At 46.6% G+C, this 25,156-nt stretch overlaps 4 protein-coding genes across 11 annotated transcripts; all 4 read left to right on the top strand.

The window, feature by feature from the left end:
- The first annotated feature begins 203 nt into the window (after positions 1 to 203).
- canx (calnexin) lies at positions 204 to 7,286 on the top strand. Of its 5 annotated transcripts, none has more exons than XM_058056939.1 (15): positions 204 to 327; positions 1,969 to 2,178; positions 2,375 to 2,448; positions 2,534 to 2,592; positions 2,666 to 2,807; positions 2,887 to 2,968; positions 3,058 to 3,250; positions 3,317 to 3,506; positions 4,624 to 4,737; positions 4,816 to 4,972; positions 5,038 to 5,253; positions 5,339 to 5,458; positions 5,597 to 5,696; positions 5,766 to 5,860; positions 5,956 to 7,286. In XM_058056939.1, exons 2-15 carry the CDS (start codon positions 1,972 to 1,974, stop codon positions 6,013 to 6,015), a joined length of 1,809 nt encoding a protein of 602 aa, XP_057912922.1. In that variant the 5' UTR covers positions 204 to 327; positions 1,969 to 1,971; the 3' UTR covers positions 6,016 to 7,286. The 5 variants fall into 5 exon arrangements, with proteins under 5 accessions (XP_057912922.1, XP_057912915.1, XP_057912907.1 ...); XM_058056932.1 differs by having other exon boundaries at positions 5,763 to 5,860; XM_058056924.1 differs by having other exon boundaries at positions 5,594 to 5,696; positions 5,763 to 5,860.
- A 485-nt stretch (positions 7,287 to 7,771) lies between these two features.
- On the top strand, positions 7,772 to 17,196 carry maml1 (mastermind-like transcriptional coactivator 1). 3 transcript variants are annotated; one of them, XM_058064544.1, is made up of 6 exons: positions 7,772 to 8,123; positions 8,843 to 9,182; positions 13,420 to 14,805; positions 15,115 to 15,366; positions 15,451 to 15,580; positions 15,829 to 17,196. In XM_058064544.1, exons 2-6 carry the CDS (start codon positions 8,850 to 8,852, stop codon positions 16,803 to 16,805), a joined length of 3,078 nt encoding a protein of 1,025 aa, XP_057920527.1. In that variant the 5' UTR covers positions 7,772 to 8,123; positions 8,843 to 8,849; the 3' UTR covers positions 16,806 to 17,196. The 3 variants fall into 3 exon arrangements, with proteins under 3 accessions (XP_057920527.1, XP_057920525.1, XP_057920526.1); XM_058064542.1 differs by having other exon boundaries at positions 8,644 to 9,182; XM_058064543.1 differs by lacking the exon at positions 7,772 to 8,123 and having other exon boundaries at positions 8,136 to 9,182.
- Positions 17,197 to 17,268: 72 nt separating this feature from the next.
- Positions 17,269 to 18,414, top strand: mgst2 (microsomal glutathione S-transferase 2). The gene is made up of 5 exons (XM_058064545.1): positions 17,269 to 17,408; positions 17,485 to 17,584; positions 17,687 to 17,757; positions 17,835 to 17,916; positions 17,983 to 18,414. The coding sequence occupies exons 1-5, from the start codon at positions 17,351 to 17,353 to the stop codon at positions 18,107 to 18,109; spliced, it is 438 nt and encodes a 145-aa protein (XP_057920528.1). The 5' UTR covers positions 17,269 to 17,350; the 3' UTR covers positions 18,110 to 18,414.
- A 686-nt stretch (positions 18,415 to 19,100) lies between these two features.
- On the top strand, positions 19,101 to 25,153 carry ccdc69 (coiled-coil domain containing 69). Of its 2 annotated transcripts, none has more exons than XM_058061799.1 (9): positions 19,101 to 19,320; positions 21,537 to 21,576; positions 21,663 to 21,832; positions 21,903 to 21,990; positions 22,093 to 22,166; positions 22,227 to 22,328; positions 22,405 to 22,524; positions 23,179 to 23,276; positions 24,520 to 25,153. In XM_058061799.1, the coding sequence occupies exons 1-9, from the start codon at positions 19,300 to 19,302 to the stop codon at positions 24,704 to 24,706; spliced, it is 900 nt and encodes a 299-aa protein (XP_057917782.1). In that variant the 5' UTR covers positions 19,101 to 19,299; the 3' UTR covers positions 24,707 to 25,153. The 2 variants fall into 2 exon arrangements, with proteins under 2 accessions (XP_057917782.1, XP_057917773.1); XM_058061790.1 differs by having other exon boundaries at positions 21,651 to 21,832.
- The last annotated feature ends 3 nt before the right edge of the window (positions 25,154 to 25,156 follow it).

The following is a 25,156-nucleotide window of genomic DNA, read 5'->3' as shown; positions in this document are numbered from 1 at the left end:
AGTTCATCAATTAAAATCGCCTGTCGGAGAAACTGGTTGAAGAGAAACCCTGCAGTGTCTCGGGCCTCCATTGACACATGTGATCTAATCCAACAACCTGCTGGAAGAACCAATCAACAGAGACGTCCGTTGACATCTTGGCCAATCGCCGCTGTCCACGAGGTGCAGGTTTTTAAAACACCAATCAGCACCTGACAGTTGACAGGAAACGTCAAACACTCCCTAGCATCGGCCAATCGTCAACTCGCGGGGGCGGTCTGTGCTCTACCAATATTCCCACGTGATTCTCCTCAGTAGTTCCCAGGCGGTCACATCGCAGTGGCGGAGGTAAGAAAAAAAAGATAAATGAAAATAATTTTACTGACTTGTAGTCTTTATAAGCAATGCGTTCGAAGTGTTTCACTTGTGTTGCTGTGTGATTTAAATGTCTGTTTGTTTTGCCACGAGAGAAACTCCGTGTCTCCGGCACTCTGCTAGCATTTTAGCTAGAAGCTAACCAAGCTGGCCCGCTATGTTAGCATGCTATGCTAGGCTTCCATTTTCCATTCAGTCACTAATGTTTAACGTTGTTTAACAGTCAGCCAAACATCCACCCGACTTTGCATTTCTTTAAACGCTGCAGCCCCTCGCGTTGTATACGTAATGAATTACAGGAAGCTAAGCTAGGTTAACAGGTTAGTTCCGGGCGGCTGTTTACTGATCAACTTTGCAAATCTCAATGAGAAGCACCGTCATTAGCTTGTTACTCTCTTTCCTCATTCACCAACATTTGTACGACGCAATCTTTAAGGCAATAAACGCGAGTTTTGCTTAGTCAGCTTCTTACTAGAGCCCCGTAACCCAAATCAGAAAATATATATAATACAGTTTTTATATATAAATATATATTAACATTGTGTTTCATGGTTCCACTATATATGACACTGGACAGCTTCTGATTATCTTTAAGACTTGTTGGCGTTGAAATGGTGGACATGTTTGACCTGCATTGTGTGTAGCTAAAGAGCACATGATAGGAATCAGTTTCCTGTCCATCATCTTGGCTGCTAGGAGACGGGAGGCCGAGTAAGACCTGGTTCCCATGTTGGGATCCAGTCTGTCCGGTGTAGCCACTCCAACCTGCTACCAGGCCCGGCCATTTGAATGGTGCCTTTAATGCATTTCTTCATTCATTAGATTTCCATAAATCACATTTGTTTCTAATGAAGAGGACTCGGCATGCATTTGTTCTCTCTCACTAGTGCAGGAAATGAGCGGATGCCTTGACCGGTGTCACTGTTGACCATTGGCATGGCTTCTTTTCAGAATTTGACACATCAGGAGTCAATAAACATTGTTCACTTTGCCGTTTGTTCTCCAAGCATTGGTAGAGCATCTGCAGCCCAGCCAACCAATGAGAGGAGACCTCTTAGCTTCCCTCTGGCGGCCGCACCCTTGAAGACCACTCCCGTGTCACCAATTTGAGTTGAAAATGCGTGTGTTTGTGAGGCGCCGTCGGTTAATTCGTCTAGCGCCAGGTGCGGCGGCTGTTGGCTTTTGCTGCTAATCCCGCTGTGGGCTGATCTGATTAGCCTGATTATCTCACACACGGTTTTTAGGCAAACCATGCTGCTTGACACAACATAGTCATGTGACCTCTGCAAGAATACAGAATGGTGGTTTTGGGCTGTTTTTTTTTTTAATTTTCATGTGACGTACCTACTATGTGCGCTCATGTGTTAGCCCCACTGGGTGTTATTTGGCTGGGGAGTTTTTCCCGTTGCGGCGGCCTGGTGGCATGGTAACGTGTATGAAACATGCGGTGGTGGCATGGTAACGTGTATGAAACATGTCAGCCGTTTACTAATGGAGGCTTGTTAAACATGTTGACACGTCACATGACTACTTCATGAATGATGTGTGTGCGTGTTTTTTTTTTTTACTGGTAATAAAATCAAGATAGAGATCTCACGCTCTCTGTCTCTGCAGACGATGGATCGGAGGGTGTGGTTGTGCGTTGTCATGGCGACAGGCGTCCTTTGCCTCAGCCTGGCCCCCATCTGTCGAGCACAGGACCTGGATGAGGATGACATGGACGTGGAGGATGACATGGACGTGGACATGGTGGGAGCTGACGAGGAGCTGGAGGAGGACCTGCACCACGATGCCGCGCCTCCTAAAGCCCCACCCACTCCTAAAGTAAGACACTTGATAGGCCGGCGATCCTGGAAGTCATGTGTTTGTGTCACATTTTAAAGTGGCATGCATATCGCACTCTTTGCACTTTTCTTGCACCTCTGTGTGACAAGTGGTGTCGTCCAAGTTACTTCCACACCTCTTAATGGACCTGTCAGCCATTTTCTGCCGTCCAATGCTGTCGACTCGTCTTGTGCAGGTGACCTACAAGGCTCCAGAGCCCAAGGGAGAACATTTCTTTGCTGAGTCTTTCCACCGTGGAACGCTTGACACGTAAGCGCGCGACATCCTCCTTGATTGTGAACTCGGCACCCAGCAAGTGTGAATGTGCCGACCTGTCAACTGTGTCTGCTTTCAGTTGGGTGCTGTCCAGCGCCAAGAAAGACGACACAGATGAAGATATCGCCAAGTATGATGGTAAGTGCGCCTCTCCTCTGCCGTCTTTGTCTTAAACATAATAATAATGATGATGGTGATGGTTGGTGGCTAGGGGTGTGGGAGGTGGAGGAGATGAAGGACAGCAAGCTGCCCGGTGATAAAGGTCTGGTCCTCAAGTCTCGAGCCAAACATCACGCCATTTCTGCTCAGCTGCTGCGACCTTTCACCTTTGACACCCAACCGCTCATCGTTCAGTAAGAGCACACACTTGAAAGTTGCGGAGGATCATCATGCCCAGTGTGTACATCACTCTCCGTGTGTGTGTGTGTTTAGGTACGAGGTCAACTTCCAGTCCGGTATCGACTGCGGCGGTGCTTATGTCAAGTTGCTAACTCAGACGCCTGATCTGGACCTGGTCAGTGTGATCTAAAACACCTAATTCTGTGGCCACAGTAGAATTCCACTACACTACACTGAACTGAAACTGTGCTTGTGTGGGTGCAGGACCAGTTTGTGGACAAAACTGCGTACACCATCATGTTTGGACCAGACAAATGCGGCGAGGATTACAAGCTGCACTTCATCTTCCGACACAAGAATCCCACAACTGGAGAGTATGAGGAGAAACACGCTAAGAAGCCGGACGCGGACCTGCGCACGTACTACACTGACAAGAAGACACACCTCTACACACTGGGTGAGACACTCTCACACGCATTCAGTGGCAGAGCAGGTGAGGCTCATTTGCGTCTCCCCCTCGCAGTGGTGAACCCAGACAACACCTTTGAGGTGCTGGTGGACCAGACAGTGGTGAACAGCGGAAACCTGCTGACAGACATGAGTCCCCCAGTTAACCCACCCGCCGAGATCGAGGACCCCGATGACCACAAACCCGAGGACTGGGATGAAAGGCCAAAGATCCAAGACCCGGACGCCGTCAAACCCGAAGAATGGTGAGTGCTTGCTCCGTATCAACAAAAGGCAGACTCGGACCCAACTCCAATGAGTCCGTTATTAAACAGTTGATAAAGCATCATTTTGTATATGAAAGTGCGTGATGGCTAGGAGGTTGATAACAGCCTATGCTGGAAGGCAGCACGCAGAAAAAGCAACATGTTCAACTCTCATGACTTCCTGCATATGTGATCATTGTAGTTCTGGTTCAGCAATATGGAATTGGAGATGTTTGATATTTGCTTTCTTCCCAGTATCCACTTCATTACCGATGTATGGTAGCAGCTCTTCCCTCAAATTAATATCAGGTCACGTGTCCTGTTCATGAATGAATGCAATCTTTTTATTGTGATACCACTGGATGCCTGTTTCAAATATGTGGAGAAATAACACACAGTTTTTAAAAAAGTGCCATATTATTTATTTTAAATTGATCTCAACCTCCGCCGCACAGCATCTATCCAGAAGCATCCATGTGATCACAAGGACTGCTAGCGTCCAAAGTAGCAAGGAGCAGGAATGATCGGCCGTTGCAGCTTCAGCTTGTCATTAAACTTGTCATGCACAAGATTCTGGCACAGAACTGGAAAGTTTAATACGGCCAACCTCGTCATGAACATGAAGGAGTGTCACATGGAATACTCCCTCAGGACGGCAAGAAGTCATTACCTTTCCCAGAAAAGAGCCCTGTCACTGAGTAATGTCACACACCCGCCACACTGATCCAATCTGATACATTATACATAAGTAGGGATGAGGGAAAAACTCACTATTGCTATCATTTGGTTAGTTTCTTTGCCTCTGTGGTCTTGCAAGATTCCCAATGCTTCTGTGCTGCTGCTTTGGATGCACAGTGGGGTTGGATGTCTAACTCCTCTGGTTCTGTGCCACTACAAGGGACATCATTAGCCGACTTTGGTGACGATTGTGATCACGTGGCGTTTCCATGCCGGGTCCGTGTGTTGCTGGAACTGACTGCCTCTATTGGAGTACTTATCAGATGTTTTTTAGGTGCAGGCTGATATAATCAGATTCCTGATATCGGATCGGGATACCGCTATGACCGGACATCCCTATCATTTGGAATGACAAACAACGTTTGTGATTTGTGCACAGGGATGAAGACGCTCCCGCTCAGATTCCAGACGAAAACGCGGTCAAACCAGACGGCTGGTTGGACGACGAGCCGGAGTACATCGGCGACCCCGACGCTGCCAAACCTGAAGACTGGTGTGTTACCATGGTGACAGCGTACATGAATCAATACCGCAACAGCTTGTTCTGACCCCTTTTGGTGCGTGCGTGCAGGGACGAGGACATGGATGGGGAGTGGGAGGCACCTCAGATCCCTAACCCCGCTTGCGAGGCGGCGCCAGGCTGCGGGGCCTGGAAGAGACCGATGATTGACAACCCTGACTACAAGGGCAAGTGGAAGGCCCCCATGATTGACAACCCCAGCTACCAGGTGACTTGTGATTGCCTGCATTAGATGTTGGGTGTTATTTTTCTGACTGATGAATTGTTTGTCAGGGCGTCTGGAAGCCCAGAAAGATCCCCAACCCGGCATTCTTCGAGGACCTGCACCCGTTCAGGATGAGCCCGTTCAGCGCTGTCGGACTGGAGCTGTGGTCCATGACCTCCGACATATTCTTTGACAACTTTTTCATTACAAATGACCGCAACGTGGCCGACCGCTGGGCCACTGACGGCTGGGGTCTGAAGAAAGCTGCAGAGGGTGCTGCTGAGGTGACACATGAGCAAACACAATCCTTCATGTCATGTTTTTGGTTCATGGACAAAAATGACAATATATTGTTTTTTGTTTTTACAGCCTGGATTGGTGGCTCAGATGCTGAACGCCGCAGAAGAGCGTCCCTGGCTCTGGGTCGTCTACGTCCTGACTGTGGCCTTGCCCCTCATCCTCATAGTTGTCTTCTGCTGCACGGGAAAAGTAAATTACACACACACACTCAAGCTGCTCGATGGGTCAGACTGCTGCTGCAGCTGGAGTTCTTTCATGCCGTGTCTGATGTATATATGGCCATATGAGTGCTAATGATATTGTCATTTGTCGTTATTTTCCCAGAAGAAAAGTGAGGCCACGCCAGCAGCAGAGTACAAGAAAACAGACCAAGCTCAGCCTGATGTGAAGGAGGAAGAAGACGCTGAGGACGACAAGAGCAGCCCAGGTCTTTGGCTTTCTCTTTTTCGCCTCTCACTCATGTGAACTGGCCTGACTGAAGGTGTGCTTGCAGAAGGCGAGGAGGGCAGCGGCAACGAGGAGAATCCTGAAGAGAAAGAGGAAGTAGAAGCTGAGAAGGAGGAAGAGCAGGATGAGGCGACGGTTGATGAGGTGAAGGCTTTTTTTCATATTTACATTTCATCATCCTGTCAGAGATTGGCCTGCTGCTCTACATGTTTCCCTTTAAATGTCCTCCCACCCCCCAGAAGTTGGAGGATGATGTTCTGCGGAGATCTCCCAGGAACAGGAAGGTCAGAAAGGACTGATGACTCTAGAGCAGCCCTGACCTTGGTGACCGCCACGCCCCTTCCCTCTTAATATTCCCCCCACTACTCCCCCACCCACGTCTCCCTCCTCTCGTGCTCCTGCGGTCCGAGGCCAGGAAGCCTGAAGTTGGATGTGGATGGGAAAAGATTCCAGACCTCCAGTATGTGGAAGACACATGATTCCAAGTGTGAACAGTAAAAGAGTTGGCGTCCTTTAAGAGTTTAGTTTTGATCCCAGTTCAACCAAAACTTCCTACATCATTCCTTCGCAACAGACGAGCAGAAACACCCAGCACCACCCTGAACCACCAGCCCCTCCCATGAGCAACCTGACATTTATTTTTTTTTTAATTTTTTGGTAATATGAGGTGCAAGCTACTAATTAGCCTGAATTACGACCTTGCAGGCAAGCTTGGACTGAGCCGACAACCCCTTTGACAACTCTTAATGAGACGTCAGGCATCCATGAGCAGCTTGACCCAAACTCTGGAAATCTTAATCAATTAGCAAGTCAAGATGAAGGCTACAGAAGTGGGCACTGGTGATGTCGCGGCTTGAGAACATAAAATAGCTGGCAGGCTAACGATAACATAAATCATTTAGAAAACATTCCTGCTCCTTCAGCCACCTTTCCCTGCTCTTCGCCTGCAGGACCGTTGGAACGATGCCGGGAAGTAAACGTTGCAGTTTGATGTGTGTTGTCTGCCGTACTTGTCACATCACCACATGCCTCGCTGATTGGAAATAATTTATGATTAGAAAACTGACGTTTTATTTGGATTTCAAAGGCTGAAGCGTTCAAAAGTCATCAAAAAGGTCAGTGGAGCTCTGCACTGACAGGCTGCTGGTGGAACAGGAAGTGAATGTTGGAAGGTGTTGAGAAGGGAGGAGTTGAAAAAGATGCATCATGTTTGAGGTGTTTCTCTGCATCCTGGAACATCCCCCCCATCGTAATTGTCCCCCCCTCCCCTTAGCTAGCGAGCTAGTTAGTTAGGTTTGCCTTGGCGGTGGTATCGTGTTTTCTTGTGTCCATGTGAAGCAAGCGGCCAACTAACAGACTGAATACTGTATCAGATCCACTCTGTAGCTCTGCTGCTTGCTCACTTTTTTTAAGAAAAAATAATTCTTTTTATGTTTGAAATGGCTCCGCCTCTTCCTGCTGAGATGCTGCTGGAAGGTCCAACTTTGACTAGAAATACTGTGACACAAGCTGATGTGTGCACTCAGCGTTGTTTTGATGAATAAAAAGGCCAAATGGAACCGGAAGCAAACTGAGAGCTGTTGTTTGTTTTCCTCCTTGCTTTTCAATAATAACGCCATCTTTTTTTGTACATTATACTTGTTATAGATGACAAAGTGATAATAAATGTAGTTTGCTTATGCTCCCCATACGTGTGTGGGTTTTCTCCGGGTACTCCGGTTTCCTCACACATTCCAAACATGCACGTTTAACTGTTGACTCAAAATTGTACATAGGTATGAATGAGAGTGTAACTGGTGGTTTATATGTGCCCTGTGATGCTGGAGGTTCAATATTCTACAGGCAGAAAATGTCAGGTTGGTTGTAACATGCTATGAAACAATTAATGAAAAATGTCAAATTATTTTAAATTCAAAATCGGCAAATCTGTTGAAATTCACTGCACGCTCGTATTAAGACAATACACAATGAAAACTTTAACAATAGCGACTGAAACGTCACAAACTGTAGGCCGCCTATTGGCTCCTTCCGATGTCAATCATCAGGGGGCGGGCTAGCAACATCCCTCTGCTCTCAGAAAGGAAAAAAAAGAGAAAGTTAGCAAAATGGCGGCGTCAACCTGTCTGTACGCTGGAAAACAATAGAGGCGGAGTGGAGGGACCAAGCCAGCCACTTTTCATTGCTTCCTACACACTCGGCTCGGGGTCGGCCAGGAGGAGGATTATTTACACCGACAATTCAGAACAACAAAAATCTAAATATGCTTCATTTAAACGCGTTGAGCTAGCCAGCTCGCTAGCTAGCCAGCCCAAAACAGAGCGCTAGCAGCTAGCGGCTACACGGAGGCGGAGGATCAGCTGTTGGCTGAACAGATGCTGTAGCAAGAGCAGACAGCTACACTTTCACAGTAAGTGCTTTTCTTGCATGGACAGTGTTCGTAGTCTGCAAACTCGTATGGTTTTTTTGTGTCGGCGTAACGTCGCCGCTCGGTAAAAGACAACTAATTCACTGAGTAAGTGCTGGCAAGTTTATGAAGTTGTTACTCTGCTAGCTTCAGGCTGGCTAAGCTAGCTGACGAGCAAGTTAGTTTGAAACAAGTCGAGATATTTCACGTCAAGTAACTATTAGAAACAACACAATTGTTTCAACGAGAGAAGAAGTTATACCAGATTAGCACCCAAGCAACGAAAGGGGCAACTTTTTCAGGATGTTTATCCAGTAATTGCGATTTTAGTGAGTGCAGGAATGTGCTTGGTCGTACTTGGTTCAGGTAGCATGTAAACACTGTGATTGAGAGCAGCCCGAGTGTCTTTTCACCTGATGTGATTCATGTAGACTTCCAGAAGCTCACACGGGAAATTAAAACAGCTGGTGCACATTCTGTGATTGCTAGCTTCATGAGCTTCCTTAATTCTCCTCTCCGGCAGTGAGTGCCGCTGCGACTGAAGGCCATTAGCAAGACAAAGGTCGCCTCCATGGAGCCAGCACAGGAGTCTTTGTAAAGGGCGAGGGGGGGTGTAGAGACGCCCAGAGTGAGAAAGAGCCAGATTCAGCATTTTATGGACGAAACCTGAGCCGGGAGTCGTTTTGATTGATGATGGCGGATTTTGTTACACCGCGACACAGCGCGGTGATGGAGAGGCTCCGCCGGAGGATCGAGCTCTTCCGGCAGCATCACAACAGCTGCGAGCGCCGCTACGAGAGCGCCACGCTGGAGCGTCTGGAGCTGGAGAGGCAGCAGACCTTCGCCCTGCACCAGCGGTGCCTGCAGGCCAAAGCCAAGCGCTCTAACAAGCACCGCCAGCCCCCGGCCGCCGGAGAGCAGGCCGGCCAGAGGGCGCCTGGAGGAGGCGGAGGAGCGGGAGGCGGGGGAACAGGAGGAGGAGGAGGAGGCGGCGGTGGAGGCGTGGAGCTTGGAGATGGTGGAGGAGCACCTGAACAGAGCAGGAACAGCACCCTGATTGCCGTGAGTCACCTCTGTCACCTACTACAAACTAGTACTACATCACTCCCCACTACTGCTGAGTACTACACTACCAGGGTGCGTACACACTTGTTTTTGAACTGGGTAAAATGGAATACAGTCCATGGGACCATAGTCCAGGACCAAGTGATGGGTCTTAGTCCACCTGCCAGCAGACTCTGAGTGACCCCATAGAATAGAATAAGCTTTATTGTCATTGCGCGCTTTGACATAATGAAATTGTGCATCAAAACAGCAGATATGATGTCACCAAATGGCAGCTTGACAATGTGAAACTAGCAACTCCCGACAGGAAGCAAAAGGCCTAAGAGTGTATGTGACCCGGTTGACGTCATGTTGTTTTGGGTGTGTGAGATCGTCGGGCAATATAATGTTGGGCGTTGTTCACATATTATCTGATACTGGTGCCAAAGTGGTAGTTTTGAAGTGGTGCTGGTGCGTAAACAGTCCTGACATGGTGCGTGAAAAAAGGCAAAAACATGTTTTGTGCAATGCAACAGTAATTTAAATTCTTCAATCATAATATTATAGTGAAAATGAAATTAAATAAAAAAAATTACAACAAAACATAGAAGACCGGGAATGCGCTAACAATTTGCAATATTTTACAATACTTTAATTAGCTTACAATTCAAGATATTGATGATCGATGCAGCATTATGGTCAGAACTCCGGGATATGTGATGCACCTTGCTCGCCCTCATTATGAGTGATGGATAATCATAAGGGTTGTGTTGTGTTATTATGGAGGGCGATGGAGAAACACGTGTGTTTTTACCGTGTGTGAATCGAGGCATCGGCAATAAAGTTTTTAAAAAGAGCATCACACTGTTCATCTGTGGGACTGTTGCATTACTTTGAACCCTGTATCATCCACTTTGCTCGACTAGCACTACTACTACTACTACTGTTGCTGATATATTGTTACCACTTCCTTTTAGCTATTTCACTTCCAGTTTGTTCCACCCATGAAAAACCATGGAAATAGACATAATCTGTTCCAGAGGCAAACTGTTACCCCCGTTAAGAGATGTTGGCACAACTAATAGCACACTAATGTTAAAAAAAAGCAACAAGTCTGGCCACATAAGTGATGCTACATTTCATCATGTCTCCTAGCAACAGTATGAATGTATTAATGATGAACTGCGGTTAGTGCTATTGTAAAACCATAATTGATAAACGTACTTCCATAAACTCGGTGACATTGCTCATTTCCTAGAGAAGCACCTGTTAGTTATGTTGCATATTTCTCTCTCAAAGAATCAACTCTGATGTAAACAAAGCGCTTGCTCTCAAAAGTGGTGCACTTGTCGTGTTGTGTCTTGTACCCTTATCAGTACTCAATTTTAGCCCATTCAACAATACCCTGATAATAACAATAAAAGTGTAAATTTTATTCCAAGTAATTGTGTTACGAAATATCCACATCGTTGCATACCTACACGCTGACGGTGTCATCACTGAGCTGCTGTCACTCGCCATGTAGTGCGATATGTGGACTGATTAATTATAGTGAGTATAAAAAAAACCCCAAAAAACACACTTCAACATTACATTAAACGCGGGACCTTGGTTAGCATCTTTTTAAGTTAACGTTGCTAATTGACACCAAAAGTTTACCTTGGTTTATGTTGGTTTTCTCGCTGGTGTCTTGTCGTGTTATTAATACGCTGCATGAGTCCAACTGTGTTCTTCATGTGTTTCTATACTAAACATCAGCTTGCTAACAAAATGGCATGTTGCAATGTTGCCCATCTGTGATGTCATTAGTGGTTGACTCTCCAAAATATGAACACTTGCGCTGATACATGCATAACACAGTTCTAAATGCTTATAAATTAACATTTAAGGTTACTTTTACCTTCACTTGAAGATCTGATTCTTATGATGAGTGTTCCCAAAGACACTATGTGGCAGCAAGACACAACAGACACCCCTTTTCTGTTTTGTCATGGGTCATTTCTTCCACAGAAGTGTTCCTGCATGGTACACATTAAAAGTGTGGGACAGGAAATTTCATCTACTCTACTAACAAATACAGTCATAGTTTTGTCTATGCTGTATTCCGAATATTTGTATTATTTATTTGATAATTCTGCTTATTTGGAAATTTGCCAACAGTTTGGCATTTTTTTAATGTAATGTCATTTTCAAAAAAATAATTCAAGCTTTTTGCACAAAAGCACTGCAGTTTTTTGTTTCTTGTCCTGACAAGTAACTAAACCGTGACCTTTAAACCAATGTACACACTGAACTGTGATTATGGCGTAGTGTTCCACCCACAATACATACTGTACTTTTACATGAGTTTGTTACCACGGTGATAGAAGAGCAGCCAAAACAACCTCAGCATTCCTTTCATGATAACACTTCATGCATACTTGACATTGTTGGGTGCAGCCGACATCCAAGACCACCAGACACTTTTATTTATTGATTATTAGGGCTCAGACACTTGCGTGCAAAGGACATCTTGAAAGTGTTTTTAAAAATTTTACATATTCTGTGACTTTTCTTGCATGCTAAAGAGCCTTAACATGCATGGAAACCTAAACAAATTTGCAAGTGCATCAAGTTTGGGGAAAATTTTGATGTTTCAGGGGTCCTTGAATGGGTCCATGAACCCAAAAAAGTCTCACGACCCTGTTATACTTTGGAAAAAGTTGGAAAAAAGCTCTTTCTACTAGTTTTACAGAACATCACACGACTTGGTTGTAACGTCAGTGATGACAGGATGCATAAAAAAGTCTCAAGAACCTAAGTTCCAAAACAAACGGGACGTGGGACATCTTCTTTCCTGGCTCCAATTTTGGGTGAAAACTAGGGTTTGAACAAACTTTTTAAGCACCTTGACCAAAGGAGCCCAGATGAAAATCACGTATACCAGTTCCACAAGATGTGTTCAGGGCATGCGGTGAAAACTTTGATCGATCAGACAATTTGCCACTGAACTGTAAATGTTAATAAATCACTTCCTTAATACACCTCAGCATACTAAGGAAGGAGTAACAGGAAATGGAATGCGCAATGCCCCCCGACTCATATGTATGAACCCTGAGTTACATGGGGGTACGAGCGCCCATTCAATGCTTTATTTATACTGTTAATATCTTTTTCTATATCATGTACAAAGACTTGTGATCACTGAAGAAGACAAGCCATTAATAGCCTGAATGCCCCCCCCCCACACCCCCAAGCAAGTGTGTTTCCATGGCAACAAGAGGGAGGGCTCATACCAGTATTTCAGGTTCCAGAGGCTCAGTGACTCACTTCAGCCCACAGAAGCCTCTCAGAGAGGACGACAGACTTGTCCATGTGTGGATTTGTCATTGCGGAGACATTTCTTCAAACCCACAACCACAGCTTGCTCATGTCCGTGTCTTCCTGATAAAACAGGCTGTCGGTGCCGTGTGATGATGTAATCATACGTAGCCTACAACTGGAACGGGAGCACTTCTGTGATACAGACTGTGAGGATACCGCTCAGGCCGATCAGGAAATTCTCTGCATAGTTTAGTGGTGCCCGCCATGGCGCCTTTGTGCTCATGTGACTCAGTTCTCTGAGGGCTTGGTGTGTCCTCATGAAGGAGGCTCGAGGACAGTTCATTCATCAGATTTTTTTATAAGCTGCTTGGTTGTCTGACGGCCCATGTTTACTCTTTACTTTTTAACTTCATGGTTGTAATCATCTCTTTAGATCAGTTGTGAAACCTCTAACTTCATCACCACGAGTACTTATAAAAATGAGCTTTTAGTGACACCAGGATGTGTTGTCTAAATTAATTCACCCGACCGAAAATCTTTATAAAGGTTAGCTTTATAACCTTGTTGGCAATGATCCATGACTACTACAAGAAACAATTATCTCCACTTTTCATGGCTGTTGACATCATTGAAATGACCTGTCATGTGACCACGGAGCCACCTGTTCTCACTGTAGCAGTGTGATGATCAGCTGATCATGCTCTGCTTTCCGGATCTTTCCGTCAGATATTCTAGTCCCCACTCTGAGGAGGCTCTTTGTCTTATGTAAGGCTGCCTGCAGCTGCTTCTCTTAACAACACCACATCAGCTGCGGCGCCCCCTGCAGCTGCTTCTATTAACAGCGCCCCCTTGAGCTGGTTCTGTTGACACCACATCCACTGCTGCTCGTCCTGCTTTTTTAAAAAATATGTCACATTACAGTATTCTAACAGCTCTGTGTTTTGGTGTCCAGTTGCAGGAGACGGTTAAGAGGAAGTTGGAAAGTGCTGGTTCTCCACTTGGCAGAGACCAGGTCAACGGTTTCTCCGATGGCTTTCCTCCCAGCAAGAAGGTGTGTATGGACACCACTGCCAACGGCTCCCCGATGGACTCCAAGCTGGGGATCGGCGATTCACTCAAAACTAACGGCACGCATGTGCCAACCGGCGAGTCGGCAGACAAGGAGGCGGGCTCAGAGTTTCAGCGCAAGGAAATGAAGCAGGAGCCAGATGATATTCTTCCCATCATGCCTCCTTCAGGAGGAGGCGGTAACAACAACAGCCTGCTCCCCGACCTCAACCTCAATGAGCAGGAGTGGACGGAGCTGATGGAGGAGCTGAACCGCACAGTGGCCTACGAGGACATTCAGGACATCCTTAATGATGGTTTTGAAGACCGCAAGGACCCTCTGGAGATGACGCCAAATCCAGGAAGCGCTGGTGGCACCGGGGGAGGAAGTGGCAGCGGAGCAGGTGGTGGTGCACAGTCCTCCCAGAGTCTCCTTACTCTGGATTTGGGCAGCGTCAAAGCCGAGTTCTCCCCGGCCTCAACAGCCTTCGATCAGGACTCTCGTACTGGTTCCCCCCACGTCAGGCCTACATCTTCTGGACCTCCTCCTCCTCACCCCACCAGCTCTCCTGTTGCTACTTCTTCAGCCTCCTCCCCAGCCGTGCCCCTATCCCAACAGGCTCCTCCCCCCAGGCAACACCAGCCTCCTCCCAACCACCTTCTTCCTCCAGGCCCCCCAGTACCCAAAGACCTGTCCCCTGCCCAGCAGCTTCAGCAGCTGGCAGCTCAGCAGCAGAGAGCCCAGCACCTGCACAGCCAGCTGCAGCACAAGCAGCCACAAGCGGGGGCCAAGTTCCACTCCCAGGGCCCTCACGCCCACCCCTCATCCTGGACACAAATGACCAAACCCTCTCAGAGCCCACTCGGGGGGGCGTTTAGCATGGACAAGCCTACAAGCCCCTCTTTGTACCCACAGGACTTCAATTCCAATGCCCAGAAGCAGCTACTGATGTCTGGTCAGCCAACCAAGGGTTCTCCCAAGGCGGGGGCCAACAGCTACATGCCAGTGGGCGGCGGCCACCCCAACATGTTGGGCCACCCGGCTCAGGGGCCGCCTCTCAATCACGCGCAGGCACCCAGTGCCCAGGCCCAAGCGGCCATGCTGAATTACAACAACACCAAACCCCTGTCGCACTTTGAGGCAGGACCCGGTCTTCCCCGGGCTCCCATCAACCAGAACCAGAACAAAGCGGCGCTTCTGACTCTGCTTCGACAGCAACAGCAGCAGCAGCAGCAGCAGATGAAGCAGAAGAACAACATGAACTTCCGCCAACATCTCACACACTCGCAGGTAAGATGCTCACAGCTCACTCTCTCTGGTTGTGTTTAGGTCAGGTACTGGTTCTTGTTCTGGTTTTATCCCATCTGATGTGACTGATGTGTGTTTTTATTTTAAATATAGCCGCTCATTCTTGTTTGTTTTCTTGGAACATGAGAAACACCACATGTCGCCTTTAGCTGAAAACCTCAGGTTCTTGTTTGTAGAGGCCATGTCACCTTCTTGACTTGATTTGTGCTACACACAATGCAGCCTGTAGCGGTCACTAATGAGCCTCCTATACAATTTTATTGATAACAACTGAGACTTCTCCTCAATCAGGACCAGAACTCCTACCCTGCCCCTCCTCAAGGCCCAAATCCCGCCAGCACAATGGTATCCACACCAGGAAACAACGGCATGGCGGCTCAGCCTGGGGCGAACGCCATGGCGGGTAACCATGGTAATGCAGCCTACCTGAACAGCCAGGCTGCGGTTGCAGCCGCGCTCAAACAGCAACAGCATCAACAGCAGATCCTGGAACAGCAGAAACAGCAGCAGTACCTGCAGAGACAGCAGCTCATGGCAGAACAGGCACGTGACCGACTAAACATTTAGTGTGCCGTTGTCACCATCCGATGACAATCACATCTTTTTTTTTATTATTATTATGTCCAGGAAAAACAGCGACAGCAGGACCAGCAGCTGCAGAGACACCTGACCCGACCCCCGCCACAGTACCAGGACCAGCCGGGCCAGCAGGCCAATCAGAACACTTTCCCACAGCCTCCAGTCAGCCAGTTTACAGGTGAGATGCTTTTGGAAAATGTAAATGATTGGACTTTTGTGTTGTGTATTTGTGTATCATAAATCAGCACCATGACCTTGTTTGGACTTTAGCTATGCAAATAAGGGTGCTAGCTCATTTGCATAGCACACATATAGATGGTTAATTATTATGGAAGTAACATGGTCTTGTGTGTGGATGTTTTGTGTGTGTTCATTTTAAAAAAAGAAGAAAAGTAGTTCATTGGCGTTTTTTTTGTTTGTGTTCAGCTTCCTCTCAGCCAATGGCCAGTGTGGCTTCAATGGGAGGCCCTGCACCTGGACCCCAGCGTATGTTCCCCCAAAATCAAGGCATGATGACAATGAACATGGCTCAGAGTGGCGGCCCGACGGGCGGTGTACCTCCACCCCCAGCGGCGAGCCAAACGGACATCAGTCTTCCATCCTGCGGAGGCGGTGGAGCCGGCGTGGACGTCCAGCAGGTCCTGTACAATAACATGAACCTTCACACGGGTCACCAGCCCCAGCAGCGCCAGCCTATGGGATCCATGAGCACACCCTACAGACAGAATCTCCTGGCCCAACAGCAGCAGCACCTCAAGGCGCAGCCGAACGCCGCCATGTTGAAGCAGCAGCAGCTGGCCGCCACCCGCATGCCTGGCTCCATGCAGGCCACCATGGGAGCCAACATGACGACGTCCATGCCCGGAGCCATGCAGGGAACCCAGAACGCCGTGTGGCAGCAGCAGCTCGCCAACCAGCCGCCTTCGAGTAACTCTGGCCTGCCCCCCAACGCCTTCACTAACCCTCCCAACGCCTTCCACATGCAGCAGTCTCGGATTCCCAAAATGGCTCCCGGCGCTGCCGCTTTTAGTTCCAACCCAGGGGGCCGGCCAATGGGAGCGATGATGCAAACAAGCATGCCGGTCGCCCAACAGAGGGCGCCGCCCAATCCTCAAAGCCTGGGCCAGCCGATGGCCAACCAGCAGCAGGCAGCTCAGAACCAGAACGTCCTTCCCGACCTAGCCGCGTTCGGTCCGGCGCAGAGCAACGGTCGCCAAGGCCTGCCATGTAACCAAGGTTACCAGGTGAGCAGGACAGCCAATCAGCAGCAGCTCTCCTTCGGATATAACGCCGCGGCCGGGAGCTTCGCCGCCGAGAGCGACCTAGTGGACTCGCTACTGAAGGGCCAGAGCACCCAGGAGTGGATGGCCGACCTGGACGAGCTGCTCGCTAGCCACCATTAGGCCACGCCCCATCTCAACCTGCTGGGCTGATGGAGGCGGAGCCTGAGCGTTAGTGTGAATGTTACTTCCTGTCTACTGTCTTTGACTGGCCCTCATTGGACCGCCGCCATGGACTTGCTGAGCGCGAGCATTGGGAACCTTTCTGATGCATGATGGGAGTTTTGTTCTTTGCCTTGTGGGCGGAGCTTGTTTCTACTTCTGACACGCTTGATCTGGCTTCCCAGCGTTTGTGTGTAAATGTCTATAAATCTATTTTTTGTATGTAAACCTTTGCTAATGATCTGGACATAGATGTTATTTTTATATATGGCAGACAATTTTTGTAAGTATTTTCTACTTTTGATATCTCTGTAAAACAAGAGTATTATGTAAATATAGTTCTACTCGAGAAGCCTCCTCTACTGTGTGTTCTTCACTCTGACTGGTCTTTCAAAGACATGCAGACACGCCCACTCTCCATTGGTCAGTGTAGCCCCGCCCCCTGCAGGTGTATCACTCCAGCGTCCAGCTGATATTCGGGACTCTTTGCGGTGACACCAGCGGAGATGCTTGACCAGGTCGTCTGCCTTGCCGCTGTCACCATCATGGGCGTCCTGGAGCAAGGTCAGGTGCATGCTGGGAACTTGTACTTTGTAGTATAACTGACAAATATATATAGTTTTTAAACGTGTCTGTGCAGCCTACTTCTCCCTGCAGGTGATCTACGCCAGGAGGAAGTTCTCCGTCTCCCCTCCTTGTACATCTGGACCGTCACAGTTTGACAGGGTATTCAGAGCTCAGTGAGTTGTCATGTGACTTGCTCATACGGCGCCTTCATGTGTGTTGGTTTTGTCATGCATGATTAGTTGTGGGCACAAATTTTGTTTTGCCTACCCCCTTAGAGTCAATTGTTCCGAGTATTTTCCCATTTTCATCGCAACCTTGTGGACATCTGGAGTCTTCTTCAACCAAGGTGACGTCACCTGACCTCATGTCCACATGGTATCTTCCATGTACATGATGTTTACAATGTGTGTGTGTGTGTGTCAGGTGTGTCTTCAGTATGTGGCGTGCTCTATCTGTACGCACGCCTGCGCTACTTTAAAGGTTACTCTCAGTCGCCGCAGCAACGGTGAGTTGTTTGTGGTCATGATGAATATGAAATAAAGTCATACTTCATTGTTGTTTGTGTTGGCAGGCTGGCGCCACTCTACTTCAGCGCTCGAGTTCTTTGGCTGCTCATTGCCTTGTCCTGCGTTGGTATCTTTTTGTGCTTCTGGCGGGTATACGTAGACGTGAACCTGCTGCAGCTGCTCAGCACCTAATTGCTCACCTAAAACAAATAAAAGCTTAATCTGATGAACTTTCTGGAAGTTTTTCTTTTGGAATAATGAAAGACTATCAATATCTCACCATGCAAAGGGAAAAACAAATAACAAAAAAACAATCCCAGCATGAAAAGAGACTTTGGACGTGTTTACTATATCAGCTACGATGACCTTGTGGTGACCCCAGTGCTGCTTTCTCATGTATGGAATTTGTCATGTGTCTATTTTCATCCTGTGTGCACCAGTTGTTTGCAGCATCACTTCAAACTTTCCATGTGACAGCAGCTGCTTTCTTTCTTTGTGCGATGTCATCCACACAGGCACCGCCCCTCCAACACATCCACCCAATCAGTGTTGAGTGCATATGAAATAACTTGCATAAATACACAGCAAATTTGCCAACAACAATGGTGCCCTGCAGTCTATAGAGGCGCCGTGTCAAGCATGTTCATTTCACGTGGTTTTGTGGGGCGTTAGCTGTTAGCATTCTTTATTTTAGAACAATTTAAAAGATTCTTACACTCAAGGACTTGTCTGGCTCTCTCCTTATTTTCAGGGATAGATGAAAAACGCACGAAAGTACTTCAAGAAGTTTACTGCGTAGCTTATGCCAGCATGATGCTATGAATCGCTACTCAGCCTCTCTACTGCGCATGTCAGTGTCTGAACCGCTGTTGCATTTACTGAACGCGGGAAAGCACACTGAATTGAAATTTTGCGTAAAAATCACAAATGATTTGTTTTTCAACTCACTAATTTGAGTCAAATTACAAGACGTCAAGTTCAGTCCCGTGATTTTAATCGTGAACACGTTCAAGTTTAAGTCAATCGACAACATGATGTGTCTTCACGGATTTTTCAGATTGTGGATGTTTATATACACAAAACACATATTTAATGTTTATTTCTTGTGCTCTTGTAAATTTTTTATAACGATACATTTATGTCAGCGTCTTCTCAGCATTGAAAGTCTTCGGGTGTTCAGGAAACTGAAGTTCTCGAAGTGTCCCTGAACACCTCAGCGGCTCGAGCCGGGCGGGCTGTTTGTTGAGGAACTTTTGTTGTCACGATTGTTTGATTGTTGGCAACTTTTCAGCTGAGGACGCCGAAAAAAAACAAACACGACACAAGAAAAGACGCCGTCGAGCGCAGCCTGAGAGGAGCGGCTTCACGGCGGAGGAGAAGGCATGGGCTGCGGCCACAGCAAGGTGAGACCAGCCCGTCGGCGACCAGAGCAGGGAGGCCGCCGCCGGGAGGGAAGACCCGGTCTGGCGCCTTGCGAACTGGCCGTACACAACTACTATATAAAACTACTTTATTATACTACACTACTACAGAACAGTAACAGTAACAACACTGACTCAACTCTACTATGATAAATAGTACACTAAACACTATCCTTTTACACTACAGGATATTTATACCGTAAATACTAGTAAACACACTATCACTCTACATTACTACACGAAACACGACACTCAACACAACACTACATTACTACAACAAACACTACACTAAACACAATACTATATTATTACAATGAAATCTACACAATTAAAGTACATTACTGCTAGGGATGCTCTGATAAGGGTTTGATGCTGCCAATTCAGATACCGATTATCCATGAGTGAAATCGGCCGATACCGATGTTTTGATGTGAGAGTACATTGGTGGATCTCTAGCAGGACATCCAGTGAACACGGAGATGAGAAAGCCGTCGTGTCCGATCAAGTCAATTATTTTTCGGGTTATTTGCATAGTATTCTGACTATCACGCACATAAGGGCGAATGTTGGCCACCATTTTGGCTGCGTTAGCTCCCGTTAGACTGATATTCACACCATGAGCCTTGGAAACTGACTGTACTTCATCAAGTGTCATGGCTGACCAGTTAATGAAAGCTTTTCAACATGCTAACCCAGAGAGATAGTTTTCGTGGCAGGTAAAACAGCACACTGCATGTGGTGATCATTATGGGATGCCGTAGTATGAGCCACAGGTGGTTGTCTTTTGCGATCACGTGCTCTTTTACAGAAATTGGCCGATACTGATTGGGGGCCGGTTGCACGGCGGACAAGTGGTTAGCGCGCAGACCTCACAGCTAGGAGACTCGAGTTCAATTCCACCCTCGGCCATCTCTGTGTGGAGTTTGCATGTTCTCCCCGTGCATGCGTGGGTTTTCTCCGGGTACTCCGGTTTCCTCCCACATTCCAAAAACATGCTAGGTTAATTAGCATTACTCCAAATTGTCCATGTGAGTGTGAATGGTTGTTTGTATATATGCGCCCTGTGATTGGCTGGCAACCAGTCCAGGGTGTACACCGCCTCTCGCCTGAAAACAGCTGGGATAGGCTCCAGCAACCCCTGCGACCCTCGTGAGGAAAAGCGGTAGAAAATGAATGAATAAATGATCGTTGGCCGATCCGTCGGAACTTCCTTAACTACTACAGTACAGTACAATTACTACGACAAACAGTACACAACACTATACTAAACAAAACTACATTGCTCTATGAAAACTACACTAAACACACTATTATAGTACATTGCTACAGTAACCACAACGCCATTTTACTAGAGCAAACAGTACTTTACCACAGTAAATACACAACACAACTAAACTAAACACAACACTCCTTTACCACACTAAAAACTACCCTTAACGCAACACATTTACAGTATATCACTCAAGTAAACACTCCACTACTTGGCTACAGTACTCTAAAAACTAAACAAAACACAATTACACTACATGACTACACTATAAAATACATGACATGAACACCGCACAACGCTGTTAAACTACATTACTACGCTAACCACTGCACTACTACATTACATTACTACACTCAACGCAACACATTACAGTACTACATTATTACAGTAAACACAACACAATTACTTTACATGACTAGACTCAAGGCTACACGAGACAGTCAAGTCGATTGTGAGACTGGAGAGCACATGTGGTTTCAATCTGGTTCCTGTTTGAACGCCCTCGTGAAAGCCAGCTAACTGACGCCACTCCTTTTTATTCTTTTCTCCTTGATTGACGCCTGCTTGCTTTTTAGTCAGACTTCCATTGCGTGTGTGTGTGTGTTTTTTCATGACGTCACTCCCTACAGCGTGTGTTCACCTCAGCAGGCTGCGATGATGTCATGCTCACCTGCTGTCCAATCAGAGACCAGACGGCGTTTTAAAACTCTCGTGGCCTCACAGGCGCGTCTTATGTAACGTGACGTAAAGGGTGATTAGCTCAGAATAGAAATGTTATCTCTTTAAGTGGATTGTTTTCGTCGGTGTAGCTGCTAGTTAGCTTAGTTAGCGATAGTCGAACACAAACAAAGTCTTGTGATTGAGACGTCATCATTGATTGGCCACTTTAACTCCTCACTTTTTTTCCTCTTCTTTCTTCTTCCTCCAGAAGAAAAGTAAGAAAGGCAACAAGTCCACCAAAGATGGAGGTCAGTGTATTTCTGTACTTTCATGTACTTATGTACATAAATACTACACATAAACGTCAGTGTCAGCCAATCAGAATTGTGTGCAGGCAAGCGTCGCACACACGTGGCGTTGGAGAAACAACTGGAGCGCTTTGAATGGCAGCTGACCATCTTGAAGGAAGTGCTCTCAGCCAATGGCAACGCGGAGAGGGCGGAGCTTCTCAAGGAGCACGCCGACGAAGAAGTGTGCACCCTCGTGCTTGGCATCCTGGACAAGGTGAACCGCATACTAAATGAGCCGACGTTGTACGCGGACGACGAGACTGATGACGGCGTGTCACGTTCAGGTCAAGGCGGAGACGGCGGCTCACGTCAACGCCGTCCATCATCAGCAAAGTCGGAAAGTTTCAGAGCAGCACCAGCTCCACGTGCACGGTAACACGCACGCTCACGCTGCACTTTGTAACCATGACGACTGAGCTTGTTTATCGTCATCATCGCCACTAAGAATATGTGTTTGTGTGTTATCGTCACCAGAGATGCAGCAAGCTCACGAGAAGGTCAAAGGTCAGCTGACTGAGAGGTTCCAGGAGGCTGAGACGTGTTTGAAGGTAAAGTGAACCTGGCGCCCCCTGGTGGACGTCATCAGCCTGACGTGTGTGTGAACCCAGGCTGAGGTGAGTGAGCTGAAGGCGGAGCTAGAGTGTTACAAGCAACTGAAGAGGCGTGTCCAAGACTGCACCTTTAAGAAGGATCTGATCAGGAACATCCAGGTGTGTGTGTGTGTGTGTGTGCGTGCACGTGTGCACATGTGATTATAATGCTGGAGTGTGCGTGCGTGTGTTTCAGGCGCATGGCAGCCCAGGTGCATTCTGGGAGTCTGAGCAGGAGTCGTTATTGTTCGTCATTGAGATGAAGAGCGAGCGCGTGCAGGAACAAAACAGGAAGTTGCAGCAGATGGAAGAACTGGTGAGTATCTGTAATGTGTATGACTCTAATGTACTTGTACGTTGTTGTTGATGTCGATGCTAATGGGTCGTTAATGCAAATCAGCAGTTAATTTTACAAGAGGTAAGTCAAAATATTAATATGGTAACAAGAAAAAGTCTCAATTTTATGAACGTAATAAGCAGAACATCATTTTAGTAGGATAAAGTCCAAATGTTAAAGAAAAAAGACAAACAAAATAATTCATTCATTTTCTACCGCTTATCCTCGCGGGGGTGCTGGAGCCTATCCCAGCTGTCTTCAGGCGAGAGGCGGGGTACACCCTGGACTGGTGGCCAGCCAATCACAGGGCACATATAGACAAACAACCATTCACACTCACATTCATACCTATGGACAATTTGGAGTCGCTAATTAACCTAGCATGTTTTTGGAATGTGGGAGGAAACCGGAGTACCCGGAGAAAACCCACGCAAAACAAAATAATTATTATCAATAATTATCAAATTATTGTAGTAATAAAATCATAACAATTCAAGAAGAAAGTTGAAATTGTTAACAAAACAAATGTTGATGCAGTACTTTAATGGAGGCTTGATTATGACGTTTGACGTGGTAATTGTAGTTGTCATTGACGTCGCCGCCGCCATCGCTAATGTAGTTGTTGTGGTGCAGGCGGAGAAGAAGACGAGCGTGGAGGAGCGTCTGGTTCAAGTATCACAGCAGAATGATGATCTTAGAGGACGTCTGGACAACACACACACTGTCCTACAGTAAGATACTACAGTAGTACTAGTACTGTAGTACTAGTACTGTCCTACAGTAAGATACTACAGTAGTACTAGTACTGTCCTACAGTAAGATACTACAGTAGTACTAGTACTGTAGTACTAGTACTGTCCTACAGTAAGATACTACAGTAGTACTAGTACTGTCCTACAGTAAGATACTACAGTAGTACTAGTACTGTAGTACTAGTACTGTCCTACAGTAAGATACTACAGTAGTACTAGTACTGTCCTACAGTAAGATACTACAGTAGTACTAGTACTTTCCTACAATAAGATATTACATTAGAACTAGCACTGTCCTACAGTAAGATACTACGTTAGTATTTGTACTGTCCTACGGTAAGGTACTACATTAGTATTTGTACTGTCCTACGGTAAGATACTACGTTAGTATTTGTACTGTCCTACGGTAAGGTACTGCATTAGTATTTATTACCGTCTTACGGTAAGACACTACATTAGTATTACTACCGTACTACGGTAAGACACTACATTAGTATTACTACCGTACTACGGTAAGATACTACATTAGTACTACTACCGTCCTACGGTAAGACACTACATTAGTACTAGTACTGTCCTACGGTAAGACACTACATTAGTACTAGTACTGTCCTACAGTAAGACACTACGTTAGTATTTGTACTGTCCTACAGTAGGACACTACATTAGTACTAGTACTGTCCTACAGTAAGATACTACGTTAGTACTAGTACTGTCCTACGGTAAGACACTACATTAGTACTGGTACTGTCTTACAGTAACACACTACATTAGTACTAGTACTGTCCTACAGTAAGATACTAAGTTAGTATTTGTACTGTCCTACGATAAGATACTACATTAGTATTAGTACTACTGTATTACAGTAAGGTACTACATTAGTACAAGTTCTGTCCTCCGGTAGGATACTACATTAGTACTACTACTGTCCTACGGTAAGATACTACATTAGTACTAGTACTGTCCTGCAGTAAGACACTACATTAGTACTAGTACTGTCCTACAGTAAGACACTACATTAGTACTAGTACTGTCCTACAGTGAGATACTACATTAGTACTAGTACTGTCCTACAGTAAGACACTACATTAGTATTACCCTCCCTATTTACACTGACTTTACATGAACTATGATTGACTTTTCCAGTACAGCAATATGTACTTCTTATGTACATACATGAACTTGACATGTTTATGTTGCTAAGCTAGTTGTTGCCATGCAGGCAGCTGTCCAGGGAGCATCAGGACCTGAAGGTGGCGCTAGAGAGGCAGCTGGCGCTCAACCAGACGCTGGCTCAAGAGAAAGAGCAGCTCCTCTTCAAGCTGTCAGACGCCTGTCCCGCCATCAACATGGCTGCCGCCGCCGCCGCCGTCACCGTCACCGTGTTGCCCGAAGTCACCTCATCGTGACCGTCACACCATCACACGTTTTGGTGGTGTTTTTGGTGTTTTTGGTGTCACGTTAGACCGGAGGAGACGGATACAAGTCCTACTTTTATTTCACAGATGTTTTACCACGTGATGATGTCACGTCTTTTTAAGGGACTTCCTCTTCTCGGGCAATGCCGACTTGCTTGTAAATGCTTCAAAACAGATGTTTAACGTGACGTTTCTGACTTTTTCCAAATGTTTACATGTTAGCATGTAGCACCGGGTCGTCGTGTGCCAAAAAACCCTGTTCAGTGTTGTGAAAATGAGAACTGTCGTCAAGCACTCGCACTTTTTCACACGCATGCTCGTAACTTTTTCTTGTGTTCTTCCACTCTCCCATCGTTCCTTTCAGGAAAGTGTTAGATGTTTTGGAAGATCTTTTTGTTACAACTCAATAAAAAGTTCAAATAAAAATGATTAATAGACGTG

This window comes from Doryrhamphus excisus, chromosome 2, assembly GCF_030265055.1.
Source record: "Doryrhamphus excisus isolate RoL2022-K1 chromosome 2, RoL_Dexc_1.0, whole genome shotgun sequence".
NCBI classification, from domain to species: domain Eukaryota; kingdom Metazoa; phylum Chordata; class Actinopteri; order Syngnathiformes; family Syngnathidae; genus Doryrhamphus; species Doryrhamphus excisus.
This window is presented reverse-complemented; position numbering and strand designations above follow the sequence as displayed.

What these genes read in the sequence shown, in the direction of transcription:
- canx (XM_058056906.1), top strand. Translation starts at nt 1,972, where the DNA reads ATGGATCGGAGGGTGTGGTTGTGCGTTGTCATGGCGACAGGCGTCCTT. An exon ending in GCCGTCAAACCCGAAGAATG is followed by an intron (nt 3,507 to 4,623) that starts GTGAGTGCTTGC and finishes ATTTGTGCACAG; the next exon opens with GGATGAAGACGCTCCCGCTC. An exon ending in ATGAGGCGACGGTTGATGAG is followed by an intron (nt 5,861 to 5,955) that starts GTGAAGGCTTTT and finishes CCCACCCCCCAG; the next exon opens with AAGTTGGAGGATGATGTTCT.
- maml1 (XM_058064542.1), top strand. Translation starts at nt 8,811, where the DNA reads ATGATGGCGGATTTTGTTACACCGCGACACAGCGCGGTGATGGAGAGG. An exon ending in AGCAGCTCATGGCAGAACAG is followed by an intron (nt 15,367 to 15,450) that starts GCACGTGACCGA and finishes TATTATGTCCAG; the next exon opens with GAAAAACAGCGACAGCAGGA. An exon ending in TCCAGTCAGCCAGTTTACAG is followed by an intron (nt 15,581 to 15,828) that starts GTGAGATGCTTT and finishes GTTTGTGTTCAG; the next exon opens with CTTCCTCTCAGCCAATGGCC.
- mgst2 (XM_058064545.1), top strand. Translation starts at nt 17,351, where the DNA reads ATGCTTGACCAGGTCGTCTGCCTTGCCGCTGTCACCATCATGGGCGTC. An exon ending in CATGGGCGTCCTGGAGCAAG is followed by an intron (nt 17,409 to 17,484) that starts GTCAGGTGCATG and finishes GTGTCTGTGCAG; the next exon opens with CCTACTTCTCCCTGCAGGTG. An exon ending in TCTCAGTCGCCGCAGCAACG is followed by an intron (nt 17,917 to 17,982) that starts GTGAGTTGTTTG and finishes TTGTGTTGGCAG; the next exon opens with GCTGGCGCCACTCTACTTCA.
- ccdc69 (XM_058061790.1), top strand. Translation starts at nt 19,300, where the DNA reads ATGGGCTGCGGCCACAGCAAG. An exon ending in TGGGCTGCGGCCACAGCAAG is followed by an intron (nt 19,321 to 21,536) that starts GTGAGACCAGCC and finishes TTCTTCCTCCAG; the next exon opens with AAGAAAAGTAAGAAAGGCAA. An exon ending in AACACACACACTGTCCTACA is followed by an intron (nt 23,277 to 24,519) that starts GTAAGATACTAC and finishes GTTGCCATGCAG; the next exon opens with GCAGCTGTCCAGGGAGCATC.